The sequence below is a fragment of the Manis javanica genome, chromosome 3 (genome assembly GCF_040802235.1).
Source record: "Manis javanica isolate MJ-LG chromosome 3, MJ_LKY, whole genome shotgun sequence".
In the NCBI taxonomy this organism is placed as follows: domain Eukaryota; kingdom Metazoa; phylum Chordata; class Mammalia; order Pholidota; family Manidae; genus Manis; species Manis javanica.
Genome location: NC_133158.1, coordinates 3510358 through 3537209, shown reverse-complemented (window position 1 = coordinate 3537209; position 26852 = coordinate 3510358). Strand labels below are relative to the sequence as shown.

General features: G+C 53.5%; 1 protein-coding gene across 5 annotated transcripts in view; it reads left to right on the top strand.

The window, feature by feature from the left end:
• The first annotated feature begins 21 nt into the window (after positions 1-21).
• STIMATE (STIM activating enhancer) overlaps positions 22-26852 on the top strand; it is a 38428-nt gene continuing 11597 nt past the window's right edge. For 3 of the 5 annotated variants that reach the window (XM_036994933.2, XM_036994935.2, XM_036994932.2), the window contains exons 1-2: positions 22-190; positions 25122-25170. In XM_036994933.2, coding sequence (XP_036850828.2) covers positions 31-190; positions 25122-25170 — 209 coding nt within the window. In that variant the 5' untranslated portion in view covers positions 22-30. Of the gene's footprint in view, positions 191-16033; positions 16202-25121; positions 25171-26852 lie in introns of all 5 variants that reach the window. The other 2 variants (XM_036994936.2, XM_036994934.2) reach the window with 2 other exon arrangements.

Below are 26852 nucleotides of genomic sequence, written 5' to 3'. Positions count from 1 at the left end.
CCCCGAGCGGCCAGGCCGGCCGGGCGGGCCATGCAGGGCCCCGCCGGGAACGCGAGCCGCGCGCTGCCGGGAGGGCCGCCGTCCACCGCCGCGGCCGGCGCGGGCCGCTGCGAGAGCGGCGCGCTCATGCACAGCTTCGGCATCTTCCTGCAGGGGCTGCTCGGCGTCGTGGCCTTCAGCACGTTGATGCGTGAGTCCGCCCCGCGCCACCGGGGCCCCCGCCGCGGCCGCTCCTTCCCCCCGCATCCCGCGGTGAGGCGACTCCGCCTCTAGCCCGGGGCCTTGACCCCTCCGCCCCTCCAGGCTCTTCAGGCCCCTTCACGCTTCGAACCCGCCTCCCGAACCCCCGTCTCGCGCCGAGCTTTCCTCCGCACCCGCGCTTCCCGGAGGTTCAGCCCGCGCGCGCGTTCACTCCCCCTGGATTGCGGGCCGGCTCCCCGTCCCCAGTAGCGCCCCTCAGCTCATTAATGTTTGGGTGTAGCCGCGTTCGCCCCCTCGCTTCCCTCCCCTTTCTCCCCGAACAGGCCCACCTGTTCCGTCTGCCCCGAGCTTTCCCGATGACGCTGCCTCTCCGGCCTCCCGTCTCCCTTCCCAGCGCACTCCTGTCATTTACATGTCAGGTTTCCTTCCTGTGCGTGAGACTTGGGCAACCTAGTGGCTTACCGGAGAGGAGGCTCAGGGCCTGGGGAGGTCTCAGAATCCCTGTGCTAAGTCACTAGGGTGCATGCTCCGGAGTTGCAGGAGGGGAGTAAAGCCTGAGATGGCCCTTCTGGAAAAGTAGACGTTGCAGGCTGTTGTCCTGTGTGCCCTGAGGTGCAGGGCTGTGCTGTTTTCTTAGGGCACACGATTTATCAAAGTAGCGGGTTGCTTTGGTTGGCTTGTAGGCCCAGGACGGCCCCAGTGATTGCATTTTGCGGGAAGGAAGGGTTATAACTTTCTGTACAAAGGCATTAATTCCAAAGTGACTTGTTCTCAAACTTCCCCGCTGCTCACGTGGGCTGAAAGGGAAGCTCCTGCAGAAAGCCTGCTGCTCAGTCACGGGGGGACCTGCAGCTGGGGGAGTGTCCCAGGGTCCTTCCTCCTGCTGGGGCTGCGGCTCTGCGGGTTGGTAACACGGAGCCTGTTGGGGTGAATTCTCTCAGGCTCTAAGTAGCCCTGAAGAGGTCTTTCTAGACACCACTTTCTTGTTTTCTCTTGAACGTCTTTTGGTTGCGTGGCCTTGGTAAGTCTCAAAACAAGTGCCCAACTATGTATGCCGCGTTTTCGTTCCTTTGTAGCGTCTACTCGCCTTGCTGTTTTCCCTGCCGAACAAGTACTCACTTGTTCCCACAGTAATAATTTGTGATGACTTCGTTAAAATCGGCTGCGGACTTGGGTGTATGTACTGTGTGTGTGTTGTCAAGACTTTGTGGGTGCGTCTCCACTCCCCTCCCTTTCTCCCTAAAGGAACCGCAGGCTTAGTTTTTGTTTTGTTCCTTGAGATCTCTTAGTCTACCCGGACTGTTTGGGTGGGTTTGATTGATGGCGATGGCCTGACTACTCCCTGGGGTTTGATTCTTGTGTTTCAGAGAGGGATGTGATTACATCGGGACACAGCTGCTCGCAGCTAGACGTGTGCCTGGTGAGTGTGTCCTCAGGGGCACACGCCCTCCTTTACTTCATCCTCAGTGTGAGCACATGTGCAAATCCCACCGTGGTCGGTGCTTTCTGTATGCAGAGACCAGACTGGAAAGCGGTCCCAGGCCTAGACATGGAGGGAGCTTGTTGGGTAGGAGTCTTGGGACAATGATGAGTAGGGGTGATGGGGAGAGGAGTTGGAAAGGCCAGGGCAGGGTCTGCCCTGGACACGCAAGCGGAGGTGAGAGGAGAGCCTTATTCCCCGCCTGAAGTGGGCAGCAGGCCAAGGAGAATCCCCCCGATGGGGACCTGTCAGGGGCGTGAGTGCCTTTCTTACCTCTCACACTTGTGGGTTTTGCTGGAATGGGACTTTGGGGCTTTTCCACTTTTACCCTAGGAAGAGGAGGACATCTTTAAGGGTCTCTTTACATTTTGGATTGGACTTGGCTGGGTGGAGGTGGTCTAGTACATCGGGGAGCTGTCGGCTTTGTCCGGGCCTTTCGCCTTCCCGGTCACAGCAGCGGTGTCCCAGTCCGGCAGAGCTGCTGCTCAGGGCGCCGGGCTCCCGCGACAGGTGGGTCAGGGAGGGAGCTCTGGAGGGGGGTCCTGGTTTGTTTCGAGGAAGCCGTTGCATCTTCGTGGATTCTGTTGTCAACCTTCTTCAAGCATGTGTTAAATGCCAGTCCTCTTGAACAGTTGAGCTCACAGGCCCTACCTCTTGGGGTCACAGTCTTTTCCCTTCTGGGTGTTTTCTCCCCAAAGGCAGCGGCCTGGGCCACTCTTCACGGACACTCCCGCAGGGCGAGGGCAGGCACCATCTCACTTTCCTGTGGGGCCAGCTCTGCATGCAGCAGACCCACTTCTTTGCCAGAAGGGCTGTGCACTGTTTTTCATCACTTCACATCCCCAGTTTCAGTGACTCCTCAGACCTCAGTCTTTGTTTCTTTTTCTACCTAGAAAAACCACTTTTTTCTCCATTTACAAGCTGCTTTGCTCTTTACCAGAAGGGTTTTATCCTGGAGGAAGACTTCTCATATATTTTAACAGGTCAGGGAAGGACTTAGATTCTCACGGGGTTTCCAGTCCTGCGTGACTCACTACTTGCGGGGTCTTCTGGTGGCCTCAGTCTGGGCAATGAGAGTTTGTGGCCAGGTGACCCATGTAGCCAGTTCTGCAAGCCACACAGACATGCATCTCTGTGTCAGCATCGCATTATATGTGAGGTTTCCAGAGGTTGCACGTAAGGGACCCTCTATGCAAGGAGAGCTTATGAAGGGGCTTCCCACTCTGGGTGCTCTGGGACGTCACTGAAAGGCATTGGGAGTCTGAGTAGAAAGAAATGCTTTACCCGAGGGGCTTTGTGACCTACCTGGCAAGCAGTTCCTTTGTTTTGATGGCTTTATCTGTATAGTCTATGACTTGCTGAGGTCGCTCAGACTAGAGCCTCCACAGAGCGGCCCTGGAGCTCAGCTAACTGCTCCAGTTGAGGGCCTGGCCCAGCCGCCAGTCAAAGGTCAATATTGGCCGGTATATACGTTGGCATTAGGGGTGTTTACCCTCAAGACGTGATAATGCAAAGCAAACTCAAGCCTCCTTCATCTTGCAGAGAGTTCTGGGCTTATGTGCAGATAGAATTGGTTTCTAACAAAGCAAGCATTTTGAGAGCTTGGATAAATCTACCTCCCTATTTTCATGTTAGAGATATGGAAGAAGGTGTCAGTGTTTTATAAAACACTGCTGGCATTGAGAAACGATAGCTTTTTTCCAGGTAACATCACAAACCAGTCCACCCAGCTTTGAGATCTTAATCGCAAGAGCCACTGGTGTGTTGCAGACACACCCACTTTGGAATATCCTTTCTGGGATCACCAAACCCCATGCTGTCCCCTGTTTTTGTCTTTAAAAATGCCAAACATACAGAAAAGATAAAAAATAATACAGTGAAAAACCTGTCAGCCTTCCACCTAGATTCAGAAATTGTTCACGTTTTGCCACATTTGTTTTATTTCTTCATAGTTTTTTTTTTCTTTCTTTTGGCCCAGCCATTTGAAGGTAAGTTGCAGACAGTATTGCACTTTACCCCTAAAAACCAGTTTGTCTCCTAAGAATAACCAGTTTAATGATCATACCTGTGCAAATGTAGATTCCACAAGATCACCTAAAAACTATGATCCAAAGTCCACACGTTGCATTTGGTTATGTTTTTAAGTCACTTTCTCTTTTGAAGACTCTCTCCCTACACACACACACATTCCCCCCAGCCCCTCTCTTTCTTTCTCCCTTTTTTTAAATGACGTTGCCTTTTTTGAAAAGCCCTGGCCAGCTGTCCTGCACAGTGTCCTGTGTTCTGGAGCCGTGTGGGTGTTTCCTCTCGTGGAGGTCTGGCGGTTCCATGTGGTCCGGAGTTTGGTCTGGAGGAGCTCTTAGCTTCTTCACCCTTTTTTACGGCAAGAACGCCCCCACCAGGACGCTCAGGACGCACAGTCGCCCTGTGAGTGGTAAATCCTCCATGGAGGTGTGCGGTCTGTAGCGCTCTCCCCTGTAAAGGGGCATTTCCCTCTTTGCATGAGTAAGTCCTCCCTGTGGTGACACCTGGAGAATATCCACTTCCCCAGGGACTTGGCACTCAGTGATCGCCGCCTCCTGACGAAATCAGGAAATGGAGATGGCTGCATTGGACCTGGAGCTCATAAGCAAAGGCAAGTGTCTGTGGGCCTGGCCCCCATCACATACCCAGTAAGTGTCTGTTTACTTTCCTCCGTCCGGAGTGCCTGCAGAGGCAGAGGAAGGACTGCGTTCTTCGCCGGTGTCCCCGGCTGGTGCTGCACACTCGGGAAAGGAGTATGGCCAACATCAGCTTGGTGGCTGGTGAGGGGTCTTTATTTGATTTACATATTTACAGTGAATAGGATTTACTGGTAGCATTTATCCATAATGGTGAGCCACTCCTTTATTTGTAATGAAAGTTCATTACTTTGGAATAAAATCTGGGCAAGAGGACATTGAATTACCACACAGTCTCGGTTGTAGAATGACTTAATGAGATGCATTTTTTAGCCTTTTAAATACCTGCTTGTTGAGTGTTGCCCTAGAGGGGCCTATCAAGCCTCTACTGCTTTAATGATCTGTTTAAAATCCTTTGCAATTAGTATAATATTTGCAGGAAGTGAAGTTGCATTGAAGGAGTTTTACAGGTGGTTAAAAATAGCAGGATCCCTGGCTCTGGAACCAGTCTGACCTGGCTTCCACTTGTGCTCCTGCCACCTTGTGCCCTTGAGCAACCTGCGTGCTTCTGAAACATTCTCTCTGCTCCACAGTGGGGTCCATGTGGTCGTCAGCATTACAGAGTTTGCATTCCGAGTCCCACTGAAACGCATGTCACCAGTGCTTGGGCAGTTTGTTTTGGGAAAGAGGCCAATATTCCCTAATGTTGTTTGCACAACATCTTTACCTTTAGCTGTCTTTTCATAGACTGCACTGTCGTACAAAACTTCCACCCGACCAGCACAGTGGTGGTGGATTCCAGACTCACAGGCACCCCGACCAGGTGGCCTTAGTGCAGTGATAATCTCCTTCCCTCACCGGCCTTTTCTTGCGTTTCCACCTACAGAGTCTCACGTGGGCCTGCGAGGGCAGTGGGTGGCCGGGGGCACCCACACATGCTGATGAACCTGCATCCAGACCCCTGGCGTTGTCGGCCCCACATCCCGTGATAGCGGGTGGCGGCTCAGGCACTGGCCCCTGGAGCTGCTCGCTGCTTCCCACAGTTGGTGCTGTACCGAGTCCCAGCGCCTCAGGTCTGCTTCACAGGGGCCTGCGTTCCTTTCCCCTTTGTCCACGCAGCTGCCCTTCCTATTTCCTCTTTCCCTGGCACCTTCGCCTCATTTTTCCTTATTTGAAGCTTCTAAGTTTCTTTCTTAATAATTCCTTTGTATGTCCAAAGCATCATCTGGAACTTCAGGCCGTCTTGTAGCTATTGAGAACATTAAAAATATAAGCTTGAAATGACCTCCCGATCGTTTTGTGCACATAGGAGTTGTATGTTAGGTGCACTTTCCTGGCCTGAGCCTTTGTGAAGGTTCCCTTCAGCTGTGTGGGGGTGGTGACCCTGCCCTGGGATTGAAGTCTGGTGGCTGAGACAGAGCCCCCAGGACTGCAGGGGACGGAGTGCATGAGTCCCCTCAGTGACTGTGAGGAGGATTCCCAGGGGTTGCCTGCTAGTTTTCACAGGATTTGTCTCCTCGGAGTTTGTATGACCGTAAGGGGAGTGACTAGTCCATCTTAAGAGCTAGGGGAGCCCCGAGGAGCTCCCTTCTTCCCGTGTGAGCGCCTTTAGGGTACTCCCTGCCAGGAAGTCCGCCATCTAACCCACTTGTTTTTCACCCGCCACGGCTGACCTTGGGCCTGGATCAGTCTGTGCTGCGGGGCTGTCCTGTTCACTGTGGGGTGCTGGGCAGCTTCCCCGGCCTGTGCCTGCTGGATGCCTAGCTCCCTGTGCCTTACCCTGTTGTGACAACCAGGAGTATCTCCGGACATTGCCCAGTGTCCCTGGGGGCACAGTCGCCCCTGTTGAGAGCTAGGCTTGTTCTGTTTGTGGATCGCTCGGGCAGGCTCTTCTGATGTTCTCATCAGAGCAGGTTAGGTCAGCAAGTTGCCCTGAAGGGCGAGCACAGGGGAGGGTCAGCCTCTGCTAAGGATCTGGTGCCAAGGGGGATGCTGGAGGCTGCCGGGACAGGAGAAGAGCTGAGACCAGTCCCCATCCTTGGGGGCCTCCGGCTGGAGCGGGCTGCGGGCGCTGACAGTGAGGAGCGCAAGGGGTTCCACTTGGGGACCGGTGTCTGCAGGAGGCCCTCGGGGTGCCCTGGAGGGCGAAGGGCAGTGAGGGCAGAGGCCCGCTGGAGGGCGTGGGCGCCGCGGGTCTGTGTGGAGAGCACAGGAGCTCCGCAGGCAGGCCCTGTTCCCGTCAGGTCTCTCTCATACTGCTTGCGCTTGGGAAGGACAGCAGTTCGGCTCCTGGGGGCAGGTCCGCTTCTGCGTCTACCTCGTTCTCCATTTGGACTATATTTCTGAGAGCCTTTCTTTGAAAGGCCCTTTAGACCTCATGGGGCCCCCTGAGGAACATTATTGTGTGTGTGATTAGGGCTGCAGGAGAGGAAGTGGGGCCCCAGAGGCCTTCTCCCGGCCTCCGTCCTGTTGGCAGAGGGAAGATGGGACATGGGTGCCCGCACTTGCCCAGCGCTGGGCTTCGTGAGCTCACCCCTGAGTCCTCCCAGCCACGCTGAGGCGCAGGTGCAGGAATTCTCTCCGGTTCATAGGTGAGGAATCTGAGTCACAGGGAGGTTAACCTGCCTGAGGTCGCGCAGCGGGTAGTGGTAGAGCCAGGCTGTCTGGCTCTGAAGATGTGGCTTCTAGTAAAAAGTGAGGCTGAACTGAGCCTGTATTGACTGTCCGCCACATTGCGCACAGGTGTAGAGAGCGCAGAGGTGCCTCCACCCCAGAATGCTAGGCCAGCCCGCGCCTGGACAGCTGTCGGTGTGGTCAGGGTCTAGCGCAGCGTGGGCAGACCCTGGGACCTCCAGCCCACTCTGAGCGCGGTTCCGGGGGTCGGGTGGCTTTGCCAAAGAAGGTCTCTTATGCGAACGCACATTCTAGGTCCTGTACCTTCCACAGGATTGTCAACCACTGAGTCGCTGTTGTGCTGATGAGAAAGAGACTTAGCTGAGTCACTGCCATTGTCTTATCATCTGACGTGGCCTCCCTGTGTCCTTTGAGAGTGTCCTCTTCATCCCAAAGGCCACTTTGTGCCAAGGTGGGGGTCCACTGGAGCCTCGTGGGAGGAGGTGGGACAAGCTTTCATGCAGGCAGCTGCCAGGAAGGGGCGCTCAGCTGGCTGGGGCTTCACCCAGTGTTTCTCTGGTTCGAAAATTTCTTTCAAAGAATCGGTGTCGAGTATTTGTGGCTTTTCCTTCCACCAACCAGTGACGGGCGTCTTGCGCTCCCACGCTTTTCTTCACTGGCCCCTTCCACGGATTCGGTTTACTCAACGCAGGACCAGCCTGACCCTCCCACAGCTCTCATTCTAGTCCGCGGGCTCTTCTAGCCTCTCAGGCTCATCGGTGTTCTTCACAGGCTTTTCCATTTTCTTAGAAGACGTTGTCCCTTAACATGAAAAATGAGGTAGAAGCGAGGAGGTAAGGCCATCTTAGATGAGTGACGGGCCCAAGGCGCCGTCTTGCGGGGACAGTAGAACCAGGAGAGCACACACCCATCTTGTACCCAGACCCGTGCAGGGCGACCATCTTGGCCCAGGGGCACCAGAGCAGGTTCTCTGTGTGGGCAGTGAGTTTGGGGCTGAAGTCTCTGCGGATGGTTCCTCAGCTGCAGCCCTGGAGGCCTGCCACTCCCACTGCTGGCCCCTCGGAGCCCCCCGGCAAGCGGGGACCCAGGAGCTGGTGACCGGGTCCGTGCAGGGCGCTGCAGGGGCTCTTAGGAGAATGTGTTTTTTCTGTCAAGAGCCCTGGTTTTACAATTCTATGCCCAAATTTCTCACCTGGTTTTACAGTTCTATGCCCAAATTTCTCTGTGAGAAATCCCATCGGTGGCTGGCACAAAAATCCAATTCTGTTATAGGAAATTAAACAGGCATGTTAAATTGCCTGTCAGCCCGCGTAGCAGATTACATATTGATTTGTTTCTTTCAACATGTGTTTAAGTAAATAATTTAGTCATACCCCAAATACGTCAGAGTCTCAGCGACGCGTCCAGCAGATACACTGGTCTTGCTGTGGGCCTGACTCCCGGGGCAGCTGCCGCAGGGGGCCAGTATTTGGGTGTGGCCTTCTCATAGTGATCTTATTCTCCCAGAAACGGAGTTCTTGGGCCAGGCCCCTGGGGACGTGGCTCCGGCGTGCGTTTGGTCTACAGTGCTGTGCGGCATGAAGGCTGTGGGGTGGGGAGGGGGTTGCTGTCCAAGGTGTGCACAGCGGGGGAGCCGCTGGCCCTTGGAAGGGAGCTCCTTGGTGCTCGCTCCCACTGGCCAGAGCTGCCGGTACTGCCACGTGGCGGGTCCTTCGCCTGGAACTAAGGCGGCGTCCTGGCCTCTTGCAGGACAGCCAGGCTCCTGAGCATAGCGCCCCCGTGTGCCGCGTACTTGCAGCTGCACGGTCTGCCTGTACTCGGCCAAGGAGGACAGCAGTGCAACCAGACACGGAGTTGGAGCGAGATGCCACGGAGCTGTTCCTGTCTCAGCCCTGCTCCTGCCCAACCTGTTCCTGCCTCCTCCCCTGCCTCGTTCCTCTTCCCTTAAATGCTTTTCCCCTCCTTCCCACCCCATCCTCCAGGAAACGTTCCCTAGTGACCGTGGCCCACGCTGTTCTCCTGGAAAGCTGTGGGACAGTCTGTGCTGTGTGGTCTCCGCCTCTCACGGGCCTGGTCTGGCTTGCCTGGCAGACTGGTGCTGGCACACGCTGCTGATCTGGTTGAGCGCTCAAACCTGAGGTGGCAATTTGCTCCCTCCTGGGAACTGGTCAGAACGGTCATTGAGACCGAGGACACGACAGGCTGAGATCTCCCTCTCTTCTCATCACTAAGCAGCTCAGCACACACTTGGTAGTGACCTCGGCACCGTCATCAAGACCAGGAAATGTCACGCCAGTGTGTGTTACCCGCCACAGTCCGCATCGGACGTCCTCCGTTGCCTCAGCCCTGTCTTCACGGCTGTCTTTTCCGGGTCCCGGGTCCTGGTTGCACTCGGTCACTGAATCTCTTTAGTCTGGACAGCCCTCGGCCTTTTTTTGCCTGTCAGTCTCCACACTTCTGAAGAGGACAGTGAGTTTGTAGAAGGTCCCTGACGTTTTCTCACGGTTACTTTCAGGTTGAGTGATTTGGTGGGACGCTGGCACGAGTGACGTTGGGACCACCTCGGTGCTCCTGGTTCCAGTTTGTCACGGTGTTGGTGAGGTTTCCTGACGACCTGGGGAAGTGGTTCCTCCAGATCTCTCCACTGTGGTGGGAGGGTTTTCCCTGTGTGATTAACGAGAAGGTTGTGGGAATGTATTTGGAGACCATATAAACATTGGACTGGTCTCAGTCTTCCTTGCAAAGCCTCCCCAGGTTGGGAGGTCAGAGCCACAGGCTGTGAAGGTGCTTTGGCCAGTTTCTGATCTGGTGATAATCCTGAGTCGCATTTGTCCAGAGCTGATGATGGGTGAAGCCCTGTAAATGCCTTACATATGTTACCTTATTTATTTCTCCCGTGAGTACCCATAGTATCCTATTTTGTAGCTGGGGGAACTGAGGCACAGAGCAGTTAAGGGAATTGTCCAAGGTTGTGGCAGCCACTGAGTGGAAAATTGGAACTCAGACCCGGTGGGTCTCACTCCAGTGCTGCGGCTTTCCACCATTCTGCGTGTTCTGCGTGCGTGTCTGCATGCAGCTCATGACTTGGGCACTGCTTTGCCACCCTCCTGTGCCTTCTCATCTCCCCTGCCTAGGGAGTTCTTCAACACCACTTGGTTCCCATTGTCCCTCATCTGCTTGGAGAACATCATTGCAATAATTTTTCTAGTCATAATAGGTGGACCAGGAAAAAGCCAAAGGCTTTTCATGTTGAGATTGGAATCCAGGAAGACTTGTCAAAGTCAGCAGAAGCTGTGTGGATAAATTTAACATGTGAGCCTGTGCAAACAATGATGACGAGGCTTTTGTCCATGAGGGAATAGCTGTCATGAAACTTGTCCTTCTATAGGCAATCAAAAAATACCAGATTACATGCCCCAGCTGTTTGCAGACATTGGGCTACAGGCAGCTCAGGATAATGGTCTCTGCGGAAAAGGAAAGAATGAGGTGAGCCCTAATGCCTTTCCCCCAGCTTTCTGCTGGCTGCAGTGCTAGGCTCTCCGAGCGGTGAGGAGGAACCTGCGCAGAGCCCAGCAGCCTTGCCGAGTTGAGAAGGCAAAGCTGGGAAGGCAAGTGGAATTTTCAGAGGCAGTAGGAGGAAAAGAGCTCCATGGAGGGAAGGTTCCAGACACTGGCTTAGGGGTCTCCTTGAGCCTTTTCCTGAACATGGGTCAGTGTGCATAGGTACTGCACGTGGACCGTGAGTCAAGTGAAGAGCAGCTTCTGGGGAGCTGTAAACGGAACTGTTTCTATGGCCGGGAGATGCTTTTCTTTCCAGTTAGAGGAAGAGACTCTGTTGAGCACCAGGAGCTCTCCGTGGACACATCACAAGACCCCTGGCTCATCTAGTCCTGGAGAGAGTACATAGATTAAAGAGCCTTGACCCCGTACGCAAAAACGAGCAGAAATATATCACAAATCAAGTAGTAGAGGTGAGAACTGTAACTCTTCTAGGAGAAAATCTTTGTGACCTTAGATAGGTAAAGATTTCGTAAGGACTCCAAAACCTTGAACCTTCAAAACAGAAAAAAGATAAATTCGGCTTCAGCTAAATTAAGCATTTCTGGCCTTCAAAACATACTGTATAAAGAAAATGAAAAGGTAAGCCACAGACTGGGGAAAATGTTTGCAATATGAGTGAGAAAGCAATTGATTCCAGAATATGTAAAGAATTCTTGCAACTCAGTAAAAAGACAAGCAACGTAAGTTTTTGTTCCTGTCCCTTTTAAAAATTGTATGACTGATATATTGATTTCAGGTGTACAGCAATTACATACATTACTAAATGCTCACCACAAAGTGTATTTGCCACCTGTCACAAACAACATAATTTAAAAATAGGTAAAGTATCTGAATAGACTTTTCTTTAACGATGTACAAATGGCCAATAATCACATGAAAGATGTTCAGTGTCATTAGTCATCAGGGAAATACAAATTAAACAGTGATGAGATACACTGTACACCAACAAGAACGGCTAAAATTAACACGATTGACAGTACCATGAGTTGGCAAGAATGTGAACTTGGAGCCCTTAGCCATCACTAGCAGGTATGTAACACAGCATAACCACTTTGGAAGATCATTTGAAAATTTCTTATAAAGAAAATTACGCCTACCATACTGTTCCCCCCCTGGATATTTACCTAAGAGAAAATAAAACAAGTCCACCAAAGGACTTGTACATGGATATTCATAGCAGCTTTACCCATAATTGCCTGATGTCCCTCAGCCCATGAATGCAGTAACTGTGGTCTGTCCATACAGTGGGATACATGTCAGCAACAAAAAGGAATGAAGAGCTGACACATACAACAGTGTTGACTATGCCAAGGAAAGATCCAGATAGAGGACCTCCTGTACAATTCCACGTGTATATGAAATTCTAGAAACGGGAAATCCGCAGTGACCGAGAGCAGTTTGGTTAGTGGTTGCCTGGACCAGCTACAAAGGGACATGAAAGACTTTTGGGGTGATGGGAATTATATCTTGACTGAGTTACGTCAGTGGACACATTCCCCAAAACCCATTCAGTTGTGTGTAATATGGGCACATTTTTGGTATATAAAGTGTACCTCAAAATTGATTTAGAAGAGAGAGGGGGGAAAAGCCTTGAAATGATCAAACTATCTGCTCACTGAAAGAACGACAAAGCCCAAATACTTAACAATGTAGCAATCATTATGTGCAGTTTCTAATAAAAAATCGCTACATGTGTGAAGAGCAGGAAATTGTGGACTGTGATTAGGAGAAAAGCCAGGCAGTATAAACAAACTGAGAAGTTAGAGATGATAGAATCACCAGAAAAGGACTTTGTGATGGTTACAGTAAATAGGCTGAAGGTTTTAAAGAAAAACTGAATCATAATGAGTATAGTGGAAGATAAAAAAGTGAACCCAGTGGAATGTCCAGAACTGAAATTACAGTTTCTGAAAAATTTACCAGCTGGATTTACCAGAAAATTTAGACTCTATGGAAGAATAGATCAGTGAACTTGAAAATACAGCAACAGGAGCTTCACAAACTGACCCTCAGAAGAAAGACCCCCAGAAAAAGAAGAGCATCTCAGTGAGCCAAGGGGAGAAAACAAAGGTCCCATGTGTAATTGGATTTCTAGGAGAAGTGAGAGAAAAAAGGGCAGAAAAAATATGAAGACTAATGCTGGAACATTCTTCAAAATTGATGGAAACTATAAACACAGATCCAAGAAGCTTAATAAGCCCCAAGCAGGATGGACACAGTAAATCACACTGAGCCATGTCATGATCAAATTGCTGAAAAACAGTGATAAAAAGCAAATTGTAAAAGCAACGAGAGGGAGAAAGAGATTGCAAATGGAAATGAACATGAGACCTACTACAGACTGACTCTTCATGAAATTTTTAGGCCAAAAGACAGTGGAGCAGCATCTTTAAATGCTGAAAGTATAAACCTGATGCCCTAGGGTTCATATTCACTGGAAATAGCTTTCACAACTGATGGCAGGAAAAAAAATGGATGAAGGCACTCTAGTTCGTATATATTGCCATATAAACTCAGTTTTCTGGGCCCATTTACAAGTTTTACTGACTTTAGTTATAAACTCGAGTTAAATCTCATAGTAGCAAATTACATAAATCAGGGAAAAACTGAGTTCCTTTGCTAACTTTAAAAATGACTGCCACCACACTAGCAAAAAGGGCAGCAGTGTGGCTTTGGGCCCCTAGAGGCATCCCGCGCCTGTCAGTGCCGCTCCCTATCTGCCTCTGCTGGTAGGCAGGTCCTGGACTCCTGCTGCCCCTCCGTGGCATCATTGGGTCCCTGTGGCCCTTGTGCGTTAACTTCATTACCTTCACTCAGAAAGGGGTCTTCTGCCCCAGCCGGGGCTTCAGGAGGTTTGTAAGCTTGCAGCCTTAAGAGACCATGAGCCAGAGCTGCTCAGCAAAGCCAACAAGAAATGGTTATTGTTTTAAGCCACTGAGTTGTGGAGTGGTTTGTTACACAGCCACACATAACTAATACAGGGAAAGCGAGTATGAGAAAAGTTAGGAGATGATGCTTGCTCTCCAGGAGCGCAGTCTCTTTAGGAAGACAAAGCCCTTGAGCCAGTAACTAGCGATTCCAGGTTTGTGTGCTAAGTGGCCGGAGCAGCTCAGCTCAGGTGCACCCACAGACAGGTGAGACTTTATAGCTTGGATTTCGTTCTGTTGGGTAGGGTCGCCAGAACCCCACAGAGTAAGCTGCAGTATCCCTTTCCCCTGAGCTCTCGGGGGCGATTGAAACAGGCTCAGAGATGCCAGCAGACGTCTCATTCAAGAACGGGAGTCACCTGCTTCTTCAGTCTTAAGGGCCGCAGGCTGTTGCGCACCAACAGCTTGTGTGCTAAGTGGCCAGAGCAGCCGGCAGTTTGTCATATTCTCAGGTTTGCCTTGCCCAGCTGCTCACCGTTTGTATTTTAACTGGTGGGAATACAGGAGTTTCTACAATCCACACTGCATTGTTGAACAGGATACATCTCAGGCCAATTTGTTGTATGATGAACCTTTGCTGTGTGAGCAGGAGTCAGACGGGCTGATAGCGGAAGTGGAAACTGCTCATTCTGTGTACCGTGACATTCGTACATTTTCCATCTTCTCAGTACCTTTTCTTGCAAGAAGGCAGCTGATAGAGCCTTGTTCCCGCTCTTTCAAAGGCCCCAGCAGCCAAGGAGCTCAGGTTGGGGCTGAGGGAGAAGTGCTAGAGTCTTGCTTGGACACGGTGTGGCGCTTTGTCAGGCCGTTTGCTTGTGTGGTCAGCTCACAGCCCTGGGCACCCCGTGAGTGTCTCCCCAGCCTCTCTCGCCCCTGAACGTTCTTAGGCATGGCCCCGCTCTCCTGGTTGTGATGTGGTTGGGCCATCTCCTGCCCCTGTTCTCATTCTGCTTCCTTTGGGTGCCGAGCCTGCCCCCCAGAGCGGCGCAGCATCCAGCTCCTTGCAGATCCAGGCATGGTAGGAGTGCGTAGGTCTCCCCAGGTGACTTGGTCGGCAGACGTGGCCAGAGGAAGCATGCTCTGGCACCGTGGCCGGGTCGCGGAGTCTGAGGAGGCAGCCGGCCCTATGCCTCCTTTTTTCTCAAGGTCTCGTGAGTTGTGTCTGGCCTTTCTACTCAGGAGCTGGCACAGGCAGGCCTGTTTCACGTGAGAAGTAGGGCGGGGCCTGCTGGTTCTCTGGTGGGCATTTATGTTCCTTCTAGACTTCTAAGGAGGCTGGAGCCAAGGAGGTTACAGTTGGGAGATGGTCCTAAAGCCTCACACAGCAAGCCTGTCTGCAGAGCCAGGATGCTGAGCGGCTTCCCCCACCGCCTGTCGCTGTGGTCCGTAGCCTTCAGGAGAGAGGTGGAGAGGCCCCCGTCAGCTTCCCGTCCACCCGGCTGTCGGCACAGCCTTCGTGCCTGAGGACGCGCACTCTGCGTTCTGCAGAATGGGACGGGTTGCAGAAAGCTTGTAGTGGCCCTCGTGACCACCGAGCCACGTGATGGTAGTTTTCCGTGCTGTGTACTCATCCCAGGTAACTTTATCCCCCTGAGACTGTTTTCTTGTCCCCCCAATGAGGGAGGTGATTACCCTGTCAGTTGGGTTAAACGGGATGAGGTGCCCAGCCCAGTGGGACTCTGCGTTCAGTCCTTTGGCTTCTGCGTTTAATTCCTGGTGGGTGGACGTACAGCTGGGTGTCCACCCCTCCCCTCCAGGGTCAAGGTGTGAAGATGCTGCACGAGCCCTCCCTGTGCCGTGTCAGTTCTCTGCTGCGTGTGGGTTGCCTTAAGCCTCCGTAATCATTTCAGAGCTTTGGGTGATGGACGGCTGCACAGTGGGGCTCGTGAGGGACGTGTCTCCCCGGCAGAAGGAGGCAGTGGTGACACGTGCTGCCTGAGCGGAGCTGGCTTCCGTGGCGGGGCCGGGCTGGGCCCGGGGCTGCACGTGTCCCCTCTGGAAGCACACGCTCCTCTGTGATCAGCCATGAGGTGGCAGGGGATGACATGTGCCGCATCTCTAGTGCGTTCTGCCTGTCGGAAGCTTTTCTCTTAGAAAGCAAAGTTCTAAATGAGTTAGGTTTGAGGAAGAGTATTAATCACCTAATGGTGAAAATTTTGTCATTTTTTAATTACTGTTTTAGGCAGCAGAAGCTTTTTATGCAAATTATCTTTTTTAACCCTTTTTATTTTTCTTACTACAAAAGTAAGTTTTTTTGTAAACAGCCAAAAACATGGAAATACATAGCAAAAAAGTGAATGTCCCCTGTAATTCCATCCTCTACAGAGCGAGCCGTGTTTATTTAACAGTTGATTGTGTCTCTGAATTTCTGTATGCACATATTATTTTTTTAAAAATTAAGATAGGGTTCACGTGACATGTTTCTACTATTTTGGTGACTCACTCTTCTTCCCATTTAACACGGGCCTCTTTCCCTGTCAGCTCAGATGATTTACGCACACTTGAGACAGCTTTATTGAGGTGTAACTTAGATGCCATACGAATAAGTACACTTAGCTCTCTCTGCGCAGGACTCCTCAGAAGCACAGCTGCCCCGAGAGCAGAGAAGCACTACCGTCTGCTGACAGCGACAGTCTCCACGGGGCGAGGGGCATCGTCACTGTGTTCCAGGGGACCCATTTGATGGGAAGAAAGACGAATGGCTGATGAACACACAGGAAGACATGCAACCGTATAATGTCAGTCTTGAAAATGCAAACTAATAATCATTGTAGCTCAGATTAGCAATGATTAAAACATCTGGCAAGGGAAATAGGAAGTAGGCACTCTTAAACTGTGGTGGAAAAGTGCATGGTACAGCCTCTGGGGGATGTGGGGAAGTAGACACATGACCCTGGTCCCCAGGTCCACCCAGATGAATGGGAACAGGACACTGGGGGTATCAGGGTGGTCATGGTGCAGAGCCTCCTGGGGCCCAGGGATGCTGGGAGCAGAGAAGTTAGAGCCGCTGTGGCCGAATGAGGCCTGTAGGGTGCAGAGTGACTTGAAAACGAGAAGCTGGGGACCTGTACAAGTATTGCTCATGAGTTACTGTTGGTGTTGGTGTGAGCACTGATGGAAGCCCCACGTCCACACGGGCTGTCCTGTGAGCCAGTGTCCTGGGCAGCTGGGGGCCCTCCGGGTCTGGTTCGCCCTGCCTTGTGGTTAGTTAGGAGGAAGAAAGGTTTTCCGTAGTTGTCCTCCAGCAGTCTTGCTGGCAGATGACTTTGTCCAAAAATAGAGAGGTGGCTTTGTCCAAAAGTTACAGGACTAACAGCTTGTGAAGTAAGCTACTGGGAAAACCCATCACACAAATTCATGGAACTTACTGAATTAAAAATACATACCTGGATGGTACATAATAAATCTGTCTTCAGTGACAGACTTAATTTCTTTGTTCTACAGTGTTTAGCCAGGTGAGAGTCAGGCACCCTCTAGGTTCTAGGAATATGGGGGTAAGGGAACAAAAGCCCCTGGTCTTATAGAGCTTGCTTTCTAGTGGAGAGAAAGGACATTAGTTGGAAAACGCATGAAAGCATCTGAGAAGAGAGGGGTTAGAACTTGAAGGACTTGGGCGGGTCTGGGCTGGGACCAGGGCGTGTGTGGGCCCAGGGAGGAAGGAGGCCAGAGCAGGCCGCCCCTGGGCGGGTGGTTCCTGGGCCTTGAGGAGGGGCCTGCGTTTTGCTCTGCAGAAGGACATCAGGGGCTGGCCCGGGGGGGGGGGGGGCGGTTGTTTCTGTTGTTTTTAAAATTTTTGTGAGTTTTAAAAATTTTATGAACTTATACTTTGAGACCTCCACCAGCATCTGTGCGGAGGATGGAGGGACGATCACACGAACTGGCAATAGTCTTGTCTTACTACGTAAAATATAATGTGATTCTGAGTGTTTCTGGAAAAGGGCCATTGCAGGTGGCCTTTGAACCTGCTCCTCTGGACCCTGGGGAAAACTGAGAGGTGGGACACAGGAGGAAGTGTGGAATCCGTAGCCCTGCAGGGTCACTTGGCTCACGCCCGCAGGGTCTGCCCCTCCTGGTGGCATTTGCAGTTGTTTCTGCTGACAGCAGTGAGCAAGTGCGGCGTGGCTTCTGCTCTCCGACCTGACGCCGCTGACTCGGTGTCTCTGCCCAGCGTAATGTGAGTCCCGCACTGGAGGTTCTAACGGCATTCACTCACGGGGTGGGATTTTGAGGGGTTAACAAGATCTCTATTCAAAGGCAGCTTTTCCATCAACCTTTCTTGGTGCCTGAGATTCCACCATTGAAATGTCTTGGTTTTGAATGTTTGGAGCTCGGTGAATCTCTATGCCCTGAGATGGGAGATGGCAGCAGCCAGTTGAATTGCTCCCCAGCAGCCCCGGAGGGATCAGGGTGTGGGGCAGATGTAGCTTGGAGATTGAGGGGGGTCCAGGCAGATCCAGGCCCTGAGTGGACAGTTCTGGAGCTGGTGGGAGGGAAGGAGCCACACCCAGGGACACTGCGAGGGACTGAAGTCTTACCCCCAGGAATTCACCAGTCCCCTGGGCGAGAGGAGTCCGCCACCCGAGCTCTGTGGCACCCCCACAGGAGCCCCCTGAGCTGCATGCTGGGTGCAGCGCTGCCTGCCTTCCCTGCTAGATCAGAGCATGGTGACTCAGTGTTGCGTTTTGTGGTGTTGCTTGGATTGATGATGTGTCACTTCTAATTTCTCCCTCACTCTGGTTAAAGAAATCCTGCAGCGCCCCCAGCCTGACTTGTAGTGCATCTCCTGTCATCAGCCACGAGCAGCAGGTGTACCTTGACTAGAACTGCCCTTCTGCACACGACCTTGAGCCCTCAGAGTGGGTCTTGGGCCCTTTCCTGTCCTCCCGCCTTCCCTGAGGGCCCCCGCTGGTGCTGAGACGGGCGTAGGCCTGCCTGCCTGTGGGCCATGTCAGTGGTGGAGTGGGCCGTCTCCTCTCCCATGTGCTCACCTGCAGGGCCCACCTTCAAGGCAGATAGGGCCTCACGGGTCAGGGAACAGTGCAGTGTGGCGCTGTCCTGGGCCCACATGGGAATGTAGCCAGGAGATTTGGAGCCAGAACTACAGTGGTACAACAGCCAGCAGTCTTGGTTGTGTTCATTTCTTGTTCTCTAGTTTCCAGACTTATGCAATGATTGGTAGTCTAAGTGAAAAGAGGAAGACTTTAGGGAGGCCCTGGAGCACAGAGGGTCATCAGAGGTGCCTTCTTGCCCTGTAGCCAGGCTTGTGCCTGAGGTTACTTCTCGCTACAATGTATACAGTACTCGCTGAGTATCCTCAGCACAGTTTCAAGTACTCTAACTACATTGTCCTGTTAATGCACCTGTGAGGTGGGTACTGAATTCCTTCCATTTTATAGAGGGGAGGCCCAGAGAGGTCCAGCAGCTTTCCCTGGCCCCACAGTGAGTGCTGAGGCGAGGTTTTGAACCCAGAGCTCGTGCTCTGAGCACTAAGTTGTCGCCTCCTGTGGTTCACACGTTCTTCCAGTGTGTCCTGCTCTGTTTGTTCAGTTAGTAGCCGAGTGCCTATGTTCCCGGTGCTGGGCTGGGTGCTGAGTCCAGCGAGGTCCCTGTCCGCCTCGTTCACGAAGTGTCTGGCGAGAGACAGACGTATCCTTAGTGTTGCATGCGAAGTGTTAATCTGCAGGTGTGCCCGGGAGACTGGGGAACCGGGTGGAGGGGCACTTGTCCCGTTGCAGAGGGAGTAGGCTTACGAGCTGTCTTAGCAGATCTGGAGGGGAGCCTGTGGGTTATCTAGGAGGAGAGGTGTGGTCCCCCCATGCCACGGGGACAGTGTGAGTGACAGCACGGAGCTGGAAGGTGCCATGTCTTGAAAGGGACTTTGTTGCCAATTTAAAAGGTCTGAAGTGTGCTCCCTGAGGAAGGGGGGTGGGGTGAGCACTGGAAGGTTTGAGGAGGCCAGGCATGCTCAGGCCATGAGGCTCCAGCGGGAGTGTGGATCACGGGGGGAGGACTGGGTCAGGAGGGCTGTGCGGGCCACGGAGATGGCTCCCTTCTGCCCTCAAGGCGCGTCCGTCCAGAGCCGCCCTTGCCTCCCGCTGGGCTTCCTCAGGTCAGCTGGGAAATGCCAGCTTTGGATCAGGCCGGACATGGGTCTTGTGGTGCCAGTTTGGCTTGGGCAGGCCCCGTGACCTCATCTCCAGCTGAGGGTGGTACTGGGGTGGTGCTAGCGGCCACAGCTGCCTCCCCCACACTGACCCAGTCAGCAGACAGTGGAGGCAATGCAGACCCCGAAGAGTTAAGGGACTCACTTAATATAATAGAATCTTTGATAGCGCAGGACTAGATTTCAAGCCACCCCCGGTGTGACTGCCTCTCGTCCCTTGCTGTAAGAATCCCTGGCTCTGCATTTATCCTTGAAAGATGGCCCAGTCTGGATTTAAACCACTCGTAGACTAAGAACTAAACCAAAAAAACCACCCATAGGCTAGAACTTAGTCCCACGGCCACCCCAGCTGCGAGGGAGGCTGGGTGTAGTCTGGGCTGGCAGCTGAGGAAGGGCCCTGGGGAGCAGGGAAGGGTGGCTGTGGGGAGCCCTTGCCCTGCCCTGAAGCCCTGGCACCCCTGGAGCTTTTGCACCACTAGGGGGCATCATGGAGGTTCGGGACGGGGCTCAGCTGTTGGGGTGACATTCTCAATTTCGGGAAAGTGCAGAAACACATCTGGTTTTTCCTTGACTGCTGGTTCTGTCAGTGAGGATGGATTTGCTCGCCCCTTAGGGCGGCTTCTGCCGGTCGCGAGCACTGGGGTCCTGAGCACACGGAGCCAGCAGGGCGGTCCGGGGTCCCTGGCCCAGTCAGAGGGGGAGCCTTGGCTCCGCTGCTGACCGCCTGCAGATCCTGGGCGAGTCACCCCTTGCCCCCACCTTCCGCTTGGTGGGGCTTGGACCACCGGGGATCCTCTGGCTCTGGTCCAGACAGCCCAGCTTATGAACTGTCCCCACTGGCACAGATGGCAGGGCCGTGATGGGGCTGCTTGCCCTTTGCCCTGGTGAAGTCTATTACCCTTGGTGGCAGCCTGGCCCTCGGGCAGTTTGAGAAAGGAGGCCACCAGGTCAGCAGTGTGTCACTAGCCAGAAGGCCCCAAAACTATAGGGTTTTTCCTGGCTCTGGGATTTGACAGGAGTATTCTTCCCCAGGGACGAACAGAAAAGCATACAGACAGCGGGCATGATCTCATGGCCCCTGGAGCTCCCGCATCCCAAGAGCATCTCACAAGGAACCAGTGGTTCCATCGTCCCAGGGAGAAGCCTATGAGGTGGGACCCCCAGGGTGTCTTCTGCTGACCCTCCTTCTGGGAATGCCAGGAGCTGACGGCACCGTGTGGCCTGTGATCACCTTCCTGCTTCAGAACTGCAGTTCAGGCATAAGAATGCAAGCATTCCACACGTTTTGATCGTAACTGAATTATCTCGGTGGATTTTCAGGCAAAGGCAGTTCTCTGCTGAGAGCCCTAATGGGTCCCACGTCTCTTCCTGTTCTGAGTCTGCAGCAGGGGGCAATTTTCTGCCCATGAAGTGCTGGTTTGGGAAGTGCAGTCAGACAGGGGAGGCGCAGGGGGCTGCAGCCGCCTGGTAATCGGGCTTGCAGGATCCCAGTCCACCTTGTCTTTATTCAGCTGTGAGCCTCTTACCATCTCCTACATGCCTTGTACTCTGCCTGTCAGGCTGCACCCCTTATGCGCCTACAGGCTCTTTTAAATCGTGTGGTTTAATTTCAAAACAGTTGTGCTTTTCATGATTCCTTTTCTAAACAGGACCAGCTGCTACCTGGGAATTATTTTCTTTCCAACTCCTGTGATTGGACTTTTCACGCTACTTCTCCTGTCTTCCTCTTTGTGACATGAAGAAACACCCGTATGTAAAATCCCAGCTCTTCCTCCACTCAGCAGGTCCAGGGGAGCACCAGCGGGCGAGGCCGTCAGGAGGAGCAGTGGGGTGCCTGCCCACCCCCGACACTGATTGGAGAGGGGGTGCTCACCATGCGGCAGCATTATGCGAGCAGTCAGCCGTGGCTGCCGGTGTGAAATGGGCAGGAAGAGCCGGGTAATCCCTGGTTGCCTTCCTGTTCCGAGACACCGACAGCACAAAGCCCATAGCAGGGTGACACCGTGCCCTTGTACCCTCAGGAGGGTGGGAGCCCAGGGCTCCCCCAGAGAGGAGGGCAGGAGGGGTGCCGCCCCCACATGAGGAGGGTGGTGGCGAGTCCTGAGTGTGCCCGGGCTTTTCAGTGATCCGACTGTCCAGGCGGGAAGGTTTGCTGGTACTGTGCACTGCAAGGATGCGGATCAGGCCATCACGTCTGCCTCTGGGAAGCAGGACTCCCAGTCAGCAGCACAGAACAACCTTTGAGGCTGCAGGTCCACCACAAGGGGTTTGCTCACGCTGCAGTGATGGCACCAGGCAGACACGCAGTGGTGCCTGCAGCGGTCAGCGGGGGTGGACCACGCCCAAGGGTGCCGCCTGGCCTCTAACGAAAGAGATGGGGCCACGGGTCCAGCCTGTGGGACTCCAGAGGCACGAGAGCAGCAGAGCCTGGCCGTGTGTGAGTGTACAGCTGTCTGTCTGTACAGCGACATCTCTCTACCTTTAGGTTGGCAGGTCGTTCCAAAGACAAGATCTCGGTGACAGCAGTTGGCTCTTCTCAGAGGGACTGGGGTTCCAGGTGGGAGGGAGACTTCCCACCAAGGGTGTTTAGTTACTCTTTGAATTTTTTTTTTTTTTTAAGAAAAAGACTCCCTCATTAGTGTACCAAGGACTCCATAACAAATAATCACAAGCTTCTTGGCTTAGCGCAGCAGAAACGTACTCTCTCGGTTCTGGAATCCCTAGGTCCGGAATCAGCAGTTACAGGGCTGCGCTCCATCCCCCGGCTCCGGGGAGAGTCCTCCCCATCTCTGTCTCTCCGTCTCTCCACCCCAGGATTCCCTGGCAGGTGGTCCCGTGACCCCATCCCTGCCTGTCCTCACCCGGCCTCACCCTCCCCCGGATCTCCCCCTTTCTTGTCCCACTGAGTCACACCACTTCTACCCCATCCCGCTTTGCTGCATTGGCAAGATTTCCTCGTCAGTAACTGCCCAGCGTCGCCCGGTTCTGTGGTGTACATACCAACCCCACGCCAACAGGCAGGTTCTTCCTGGGGTTTTGTTACGACACAGGCTGAGGAGCACGTATCTCCCAGACTAAGAACTGCCCTGCGCATCCTGCACGTGTTCAGGTGACACCTGTCCAACAGGGCATCGCAGTGAAAGGGGTATGGGTGTCCATCACTGATGGATGGCGCCCCGACCTCTAAGCCGCCACATGCAGGCCTTTTCTGCAGTGTGTTTCCCTCCCAACCTTTCATTTCAAAACACGGTAAACCTCCAGAGAAGTCTGAATACCTGCGGGTGCCCAGACAGCCTTCTATGGGGTCCCCAGCTGTTGTGTTCCCTCCTGTGTCGGCCTGCCAGGGCTCCCATAACGAGGTAGCACAGATGGGGGGCCCCATAGACGGTTCTCTCCCAGTCTGGGGGCTTGAAGGCCCGGGTCGGGGTTTCAGGGGGAGGCCTCGCTCCACGGCTCTCCTGTGTCCTAATCTCCTCCTTTTTACAAGAATAGCAGTTGTGTTGGGTGAGAGCCGCACCCTCTGTCCCCCACTGCCCCACCGTGACTGCATTTTACCTTAACCACCTCTTTTAAGGCCCCATCTCCCCATGCAGTCACATTCTGAGGACTGGGGGTTTGGGCATCAACATACTGGGGTCGGGGGCACAATTTGGCCCATAACACATTTGCTTCCCTTTTATATATGATATGCCATACTAATATAATCATAAATAATAGACATTCTAACATAATTGTTGTATTTATTATTTATAACTATAATGTATTATAATTACACCATTTATGTTTATTACATATAATTACCACCTACAATGTATAATTTTTTCCCTAAACCATGGTAATTGCAGCCATTTTGGTACTTCAGAAAGTGTCCTAAGAATAGGGACGTTCTCCTTTGGGTGTGTTTTGATGTCCTTTATTTTCCACAAGGGGGCAGATTCCCCTGAGGCAGAAGAACGGGGAGCCTGACGTTGCCCTGCCCTGACGGGGCTTCCCCTGCAGTGTTTGGCCAGGGCCGGTTCCCCACGCCTCCTCCCTGAGCCTCCAGCCCCTTGGCGAGACTTGGACGCCCGTGGGAAGGGGCCCTCGTGCCTGGAGAGCCGTTGGGCTGAGCAGAGCCTCCTGGCCTCAGCCCCACATTCTTCCCTGCGGCGGGGTTTGGGGTCTGTGATGTGTCAGTGGAATGTCAGGCCTCTGCAGCCCCACCTGCCTTTCGGTCACTCTCCATCAAAGTCTGAGCACCAGACTCCGTCCATCTGGCGTACAGACAGTCCTTGCCTGCCAACTGCGGCCGCCAGTGGTGGCGTAGAGAAGCCGGTCTGCCGCCCCACAGCCCCCTCCGCCTGCTCACTGGCAGAGGCCGTTTCTTGCTGCCAGGGGTCAGGCACCCTCCGTGGGCTCACATTCCTGCTGACTTTCCCTCAGTACTTCGCAGGAAAAGGTCACACATGCGTCACTTCAGTGTTTCAGTGGGTTTCTAAATCTGTTTTCAGTAGGTTTTAGTAGGTTTCTAAATCCGTGGAAAACATCTGTTGGGGCTTCAGGGGAAGACAAGACACCTAGAAAGCTTGTCTCCTGCTCAGACAGTTGTGTCTGGAGACCCGCGCTGGAATCTGGGTCAGCATGGGGAGGCCTTTGCCACCCGAGTGCGGCCTGCAGCTGCGTGAGCGCCCCACCCCCGCCGACTCCCCTGCAGCCGGTGTCCTTCCCATCCCCTCCACCCCCAGAAACCCGCCATCTGTGGGTCTCAGAGCTGCTCCTCCGAAACCATCCTGACATCCTCTGCCGCTGGCTCAGCACCGCCCCTGCTTGCTTCCCTGCGGGGTGTGCAGACCCCCGGCCCTGGCACCTTGGAGCCCCCCAGGGAGCTTTCGTTCGGTTTGGCTCCCTTGTCACCTGCCGTGTTCAAGCCAGATCCGGGTTCGGCAGACTCGGTGCCGTGGCCGGCCCGCCGGAGCAAGCTCGTGCTGTGTGCCCCCTCCCTCCCCGGCCGCTGCTGAGCTCTTCAGGACCTAGCTGGGCCTCCTCTCCGCACCAGCCCGATTCTAGGCAGGCCGCGCGCCCCCCCCCACCCCCGTGCCTCCCCTCCGCCTCAGACCCGCCTCTCCTCAGGCATGTGCCTGGCTTGGAGTAGCACCAAGGGAACGTTTGGGTGGATGGCTGGGTTTCTCATCGGGTAGAGCATCTCCCGAAGTTAGCAGTCGCTGCCTTCTGCTTTGTGGTTTCCAGTCCCTACCCAAGAGCTTTGTCACAAAGAAGAAAATGCAGTTCTCCACGTACTGTGAGGGGCCACCCTTCCTGGGTTTCCGTTCTGCAGCACGTACTGGTCGGCAGCAGTGCAGGGCCACTCGGACACTCCTGGCTCACTGCACGGTCAGATGATAGAGCAGGTGCCGTGACTCGGCAGCACGCAACCCGGGTGTCCTGACGCCCGGCGTGTTCTGTGCACTTCGCCTCGTTAGCTCCAAGGAAAGCTGAATGCCTGTCTTTTCTTTCAGTCAAACGCTTCAGAGAACCAAAGCACGAAAGACGCCCGTGGAGGATATGGTGCGTATTCACACAGTCACGCGCTCCTAGGATGCCTTTGACTATCTGGGGGGCTCCTGGGGGTGCGGGATGGAATATGGGCAGTCGCAGTGACAAAGTGTTGGAGTCCCCTCATTGAATCAGTGACCAGGAGCTACGTACGGTGGGACAGCACGTCCATCCCCCAGCCCACAGGAGCCCTGTCTGCCCCGGTGCTGCCCCGTGTTAGACGGCAGGTCATACGGAGATGTTAGCCGTGTGTGGGCTCCTGTAATGACGCCCCCTGTTGTTAGATCGTGTTCAGTCCTGGGATCACATAGCCTGTTTGAGCAGAAGGTATCTGGATCGGAGGTCACTCAGCTATCCCGCGGGAATGCTCCTCACCCCCAGAATAGTCTCTCTTGGTCCCAGGATGACCCAGTGGTGACGATTTTTCCATCATAAAAATGGTGGTAAAGTTCAGACGTAGGTTCCAAAGGCGAGACTACAAAAAAATAGGTCATTTGGAAGGCAGGAGCCAGCTCTTCAGGATGACGTGATGTCCACGAGAAGCCATCTTTCCTGAGCCGCCTGAGGCTTGCACCTGCCCGAACAGAGTAGCCATTGTCCCCTCCAGAGAAAACGTCCGATCAGTGCTGTGATAAAGGCCCCTTTCTAAAATTTTAAGCATGCACTTGATTGATGTTCAATGCATTATTTCTGAATATTGGTAATTCTTATTTTTATTCTTCCCCAATTGGTTTCTCTCAAATCTGGGCACCTCACTTGGGCTAGGGGCTGAGGGAGGTGGGGCCTGCTGTATTTCATCCCCGTGCCCTACCTTACCATGACTTTAGCAAATCGTTTTCAAGCCTTGGTCACAGCACTGGGTCCCCTCCAGTATGGAGACTCCACGGCTGGGGTCGCATGCCCGGGTGTCTCTTCACCCCCTCGGTGGCCCAGCCCATCTTGGGATGCGCAGCCTGAGAGGCCAGGAGAAACAGCCACAGTCCGAAGGTGCCTCAGCCACAAGCCGCAAATGACTAGACAGCGAAGGCCACATGTCATCTCCAGCATACTCCTCACACATGGACCGGGCAGGGGACAGAGCGTCCCAGAGACTAACAGCCGTGTTTTTTTTTTTTTTATTGAATTTCCTGTCCTCTAGCCCAGGGTTGGCAAACTATAGCCCACAGGCCCGGTCTGGGCTGCAGGGTCACTAAAATGGGAGAGAGTGCGCTGCAGAATGCCTGTCAGTGGCACAGCTGAGGACTTGGTCCAGCGAATGATGGCCCGCAAAGACTAAAATCCTCTCTGGCCCTTGGCAGAAGTTTGCCCCCTGACCTAGCCCACTGTTTGGGTGGCAGCAGCAGGCAGTTGCTTGGGGTCTCGGTGGCAGTCCTGGATTTGTGCAAGTCCGGTTAATCTCGCTCAGCGCCCAGCTCTCTGTGAGCGCAGTCCAGTGGGAATTCTTTAGGTAGGGGCCCCTTGGACACCGTCACAGAGCTGTGACCATTTTATTTCACTTTGAAATAACAAAAAGTGAAAAAGTAAGAACACTTACTTTAAATAGGTGGTTAATGTGTTTGGTGTTAGCTAATCAGTAGCCTTTTAGGAATTTCAAGTGTTATTGAAGGTTTGGGAGGGTAGCTACCGACCACTCCTGCCACAGGGGGAGCTGGCTGGGAGGTGTTAGGTTGGGGTTTCCCTCGTGGCTTTTTCCT